The sequence below is a fragment of the Octodon degus genome, unplaced genomic scaffold, assembly GCF_000260255.1.
Source record: "Octodon degus isolate 3935 unplaced genomic scaffold, OctDeg1.0 scaffold00027, whole genome shotgun sequence".
Taxonomy (NCBI): Eukaryota; Metazoa; Chordata; class Mammalia; order Rodentia; family Octodontidae; genus Octodon; species Octodon degus.
Genome location: NW_004524603.1, coordinates 15,094,107 through 15,098,333, shown reverse-complemented (window position 1 = coordinate 15,098,333; position 4,227 = coordinate 15,094,107). Strand labels below are relative to the sequence as shown.

Genomic DNA, 4,227 nt, shown 5'->3' with positions numbered 1-4,227 from the left:
TTGAGGGTATAGTTTACAGGCAAATACATTTCAGCTTGAGTCTGATTTTCAGCCTCAGCTCTGGTATACCAATCCACTGCTGGCTTATCTACAAACTTCCTTGTCAACCATAGCTAAGGCACTTTGCAAACTAAGTACCTGAGTTTTGCTGAAGTTCTATCAGCTAACCACCGACCATGCTTGCTATTAGTATCTAATGTGGCTACTCTCCCAAACACCACGCTGATTCCATCCTTCTCCTGCACCCAGCCCTTCTTAAGTTGTACAGCACACACTTGACAAGTCATTTAGCTTTTAGGCTGAGATCTTCCCCAGGCCAACATCCAACCGTACCTGGCTCAGCTGCGTTGGCCAAGAATAATCACGCACCTACACTTTCCTACACAAAGAGATTGTGTCAGTATGTACACACACACACACACACACACACACACACACGCTCTCCACGTTACTCATTCAATCTTAGGAATTTACTTCTGTATCCTCTGCTACTACTATGTGTCAGGCATATGGCAGGTGCTCAGTAAAAAGCTTTAAATGAATGGATTCTCAGTCTTTACTTTTATCAGACACAAATCACCCAATTTTAGATATTCTTCTTTTTTTGAACAGGCTATAAGCCCTAGCCATGCCATCTGGATTATGCATCTTTAAAAATAACATTAACATTTGTCTAAACATATGTACTGGGATTCTTACTCACCCAGGAGTCATTCAGAATTTCAGGAATAAACTACTGTAGCTGGAGTAGCTGCAGTATGTACTGATGCCTATGCACTTTGCTTTGTCTGAGAAAGGTCGAGTTAGAAAGTACTTTAGCACAATAAACATATAGTTAACGCTATTGTACTGTTCACTTAAAGATGGTTGAGATGCTAAATTTGTATGTTTTTACAATTTTTAAAGTCTTTATTGGATGATGTTAAAGACTCAAAATAACTCTTAAAAAAAACCAACTTAGCCAGGTATGGTGGCACACAGGTAATTCCAGCACTCAGGAGGACTGCCGGGGCAGGAGGGTCACTGTGAGTTCAAGGCCACTGTGGGCCACACAGAGGTCAAGGCTGGCCTGAACCACACAAACCCTGTCTCAGGAAAAAAGACCCAAAACAAAACAAATCAGAGGCTCTTACAGTATCTTTGGAAACTCAGCACTAGAAGATGATGAAATCGGCAGCCAGCTATCCAAATGTATGCAAATCATGGTAACAGAACTATCACACACACTCTAACTTCTGGTTAGGCTGGCTATGTCCAAGCGTTTTCATGAAACTTGAAAAGTCCTTCATGGTTTGGACTATGTCTATTTCCTTGTGACTGACCATAAAGTTGTTAGTGGTCCATTTTTTAATTGGACAACTTCTTGCGTTAGGGCTTTGAAAACTGTTTTGTACCTGCTTCAAAAACTTTTTCTACCATTTTTCTTCTGACTGTTATTTATCCTTGGCTTAGCTGAAATATCATTTAAGGAGGGCTCCCAAATGAGCCCTCCAGTGATGTGATCCATCCATTCATGCACACTCATGGGACCCTGGCCTTCTCTTTTGTAGCATTTAATAAATTGTACATAACCATACTCGTGTCTCCCACAAGACAGAAAGGCAGTGTTTCTCTTGATAACCCTGTATTACCAGTGGCTTGGTAACTTGTCTACAGTAAGTGTTTAATAGTCCCTCTCCCACAACACTTTTATCCCCCTTAGGTATGCATAAAGGAGTAGGCGGAGATGCATCTGACGTTTGTGAGCTTGGTGGTGGAGACAGTGGCTGAATGGCCAAAGAGATGAAAGACTAAGGGGTGAGTAATAAGTGAGGAAGAAAGCAAAGAATGAGGAAACAGCTGGGCAGTCATTTAATGAGGCTGCCTGTCCACTCCCCCAGTATCCCATACCCACTCCAAACAATATATACATTTACCCCATTAGAGAATTAGGTAAACCTCAGATTACAAAACCAAGGATGAAATAATTTTCTGGAATTACAGTGTATTCAAGAAGCCAGGCCCAACTTAACTGGATTAGATTTCCACACAGATGATTCTGTTTCAAATAACCTTTACTGAGGAAAACTAGACTCTAACATGTGGAAAGACAGTAAATATACTTTCTTCTTAGTCACTGAGGCAGAAATTTTCTGTCTTGATGGCTAACACTATTTCTTTTTCGCTGCTCTTTTTCCTTCTCCTTTCCTTGGCTTTCCCTTTCCACGAAGCTTCTTTAGACGCCTTTGTTCATCCTTAAAATCCTGATGCTCATCTCTGAATGAAGAAAGAAAAACGATCAACCAGTTATTGGAAAAGTACACTAGCACATTCTCTTAGTTTTTTTTTTTGGTGGCTGGCACAGCCCACTATGGAGGTGAGGCTGATGTAGCATGTGGTGCCAGGGATCAAACTGTGGTCCCTGTGCTTGCCTAAGCAGGTGCTTTAGACCACTGATCTCACTGGCCCCTGTTTTTGTTCTTTGAGACAGGCTCTCCCTATGAAGTAACCCAGGCTGGTCTTAAACTTATGGCAGTCCTTCTGCCTCAGCCTTCCAAATGCTGGGATTACAGGTGTGCACCATCATGTTCAGCTTGTTCTGGTCATTGATCCTTGACTTTGCCTGGTGCATGCTGAATTTGGGGGTGTCACAAATTGCAGTTAACCTCTCAGACATGCCCTATATGATATGACACACAATAGCAACTGCCCCACTTTCCTTGCATTAAGACTGAATACCTTGAGGGGCAAAAAAATGGGTACAATCTTCAGTAGCTAACAGGGACCCTGACTGCCCCAGGAACAATGAATGTCCACTAGCAATGGGCAGATGTCTGGAGGAAGCTGCCTTAATAGAATTAGAGACCTCATGAGAAAGGCTGCTGGGAAAGGCTCATGCAGAAAGAAGTTAGGTCCAAACAGACAGGCAGCAACCAAGGCAGCCAGAACCATTTATGCTGGGGATGGTGCTAAAGTTGCAGACTGCCTGTATTGCATTAAAATACCTGCATCTTAAGACCAAGTAACTAAAGAATAGCACAGTGCTGAAACATGTGAGCTGTGAGGTCCATCTGAACCTGGGTTCAAATCAGAGCCCTGCTTTTATTAGTTTTGTGATTCTAGACAAGTGACCTTACCTCTCTGCACCTTACTTTCCTCACCATGTCGCTTGCTGACCCCAGCTCCTCTGTCCTCCACTGTTCCTTGGCCTGCATGACCCCTGGGTCCTTCCAAGCATGCTCCTGTCCCCAGGCCCCAGGGCTCAGAGGGCTCAGCCTCAGAGGCCTTTAAGCCTCTGCTGAGGCTCCACCTCCTGCCCGATGCTGCCATCACAGCCCAATTAGCGCTCTGGATCCTGCCCAGCCAGCTCTCTCTCCCCACCCCCCCAGCACATTCAACTTCACGACTCGGCACTTTGTTTATTATGCTTTCTATGCCTTGTTCATTCCCTCCCATATTCCTATCTGTGCTCAGCCAGAAATGCCGCTCATGAGGCAGGGCTTTGTCTCTGCTGGCGCTAGATCCCAGGACTGGGGGACTCAGCAAATGGACTGTATCTGAGAACTGAGCTTCCCTCCCTCCTCTGCAGGCCTTCGGACCTGATTTTCTTTTTCGAAGGTTGTCCAGTTGAATTCTGCCTGCTGCCATTGGAGGCCTGGCATTGGATGAGCCATCTGTATAACTATGACTAAATATATGAAAAGAATGCTTTTCTGTTGATGATTAAGTGCTAAGTCTTTTTTCCCCATCTCCAAAGACAGCCCATTTACTGTTCTTTAAAAAAATGGGGCAGCCAACAAATACATTAAAAGTAGTTGAATGTGGTTTGTGATGGGTTGTAATCCACTTAGGGGATCTGGCTTCCAATATTTTATTTTGGAATAAAATAATAATATTAGTTTAATATTAGTTTGTATTTTCTGAGCCCAGACTGATGGCAAGGTGGACAATCCAAAGCAATTCCAGCCATTCAAAGCAGGCTACAGATTAAATCTCTAATAAAACATTTGATCAAGAAAATCTCCTTTCCTTTGTTTTACTGTTGTTGCCTATGCACTGGCACATAGAAAGTATCTAAGACACATTTAGGAAAAAAAGAAAAACAAGAAAAAAAGAAAAGACACATCTGGTGGATAAATACTCATGCCAGCCTTTAGTTCTCTGGCACAAGCATCATGCTGCACCATTAATTTTATTACATTAGAATGAAGTGTAGTTGGGGCTGGGGAGATGGCTCAGTGGAATAAG

At 43.2% G+C, this 4,227-nt stretch overlaps 1 protein-coding gene across 1 annotated transcript in view; it reads right to left on the bottom strand.

Annotated features, from left to right (window-relative positions):
* Positions 1–2,150: 2,150 nt before the first annotated feature.
* Positions 2,151–4,227, bottom strand: part of Mrps33 (mitochondrial ribosomal protein S33) — an 8,610-nt gene continuing 6,533 nt past the window's right edge. The window contains exon 3 of the mRNA XM_023712759.1: positions 2,151–2,256. Coding sequence (XP_023568527.1) covers positions 2,151–2,256 — 106 coding nt within the window. The remainder of the gene's footprint in view (positions 2,257–4,227) is intronic.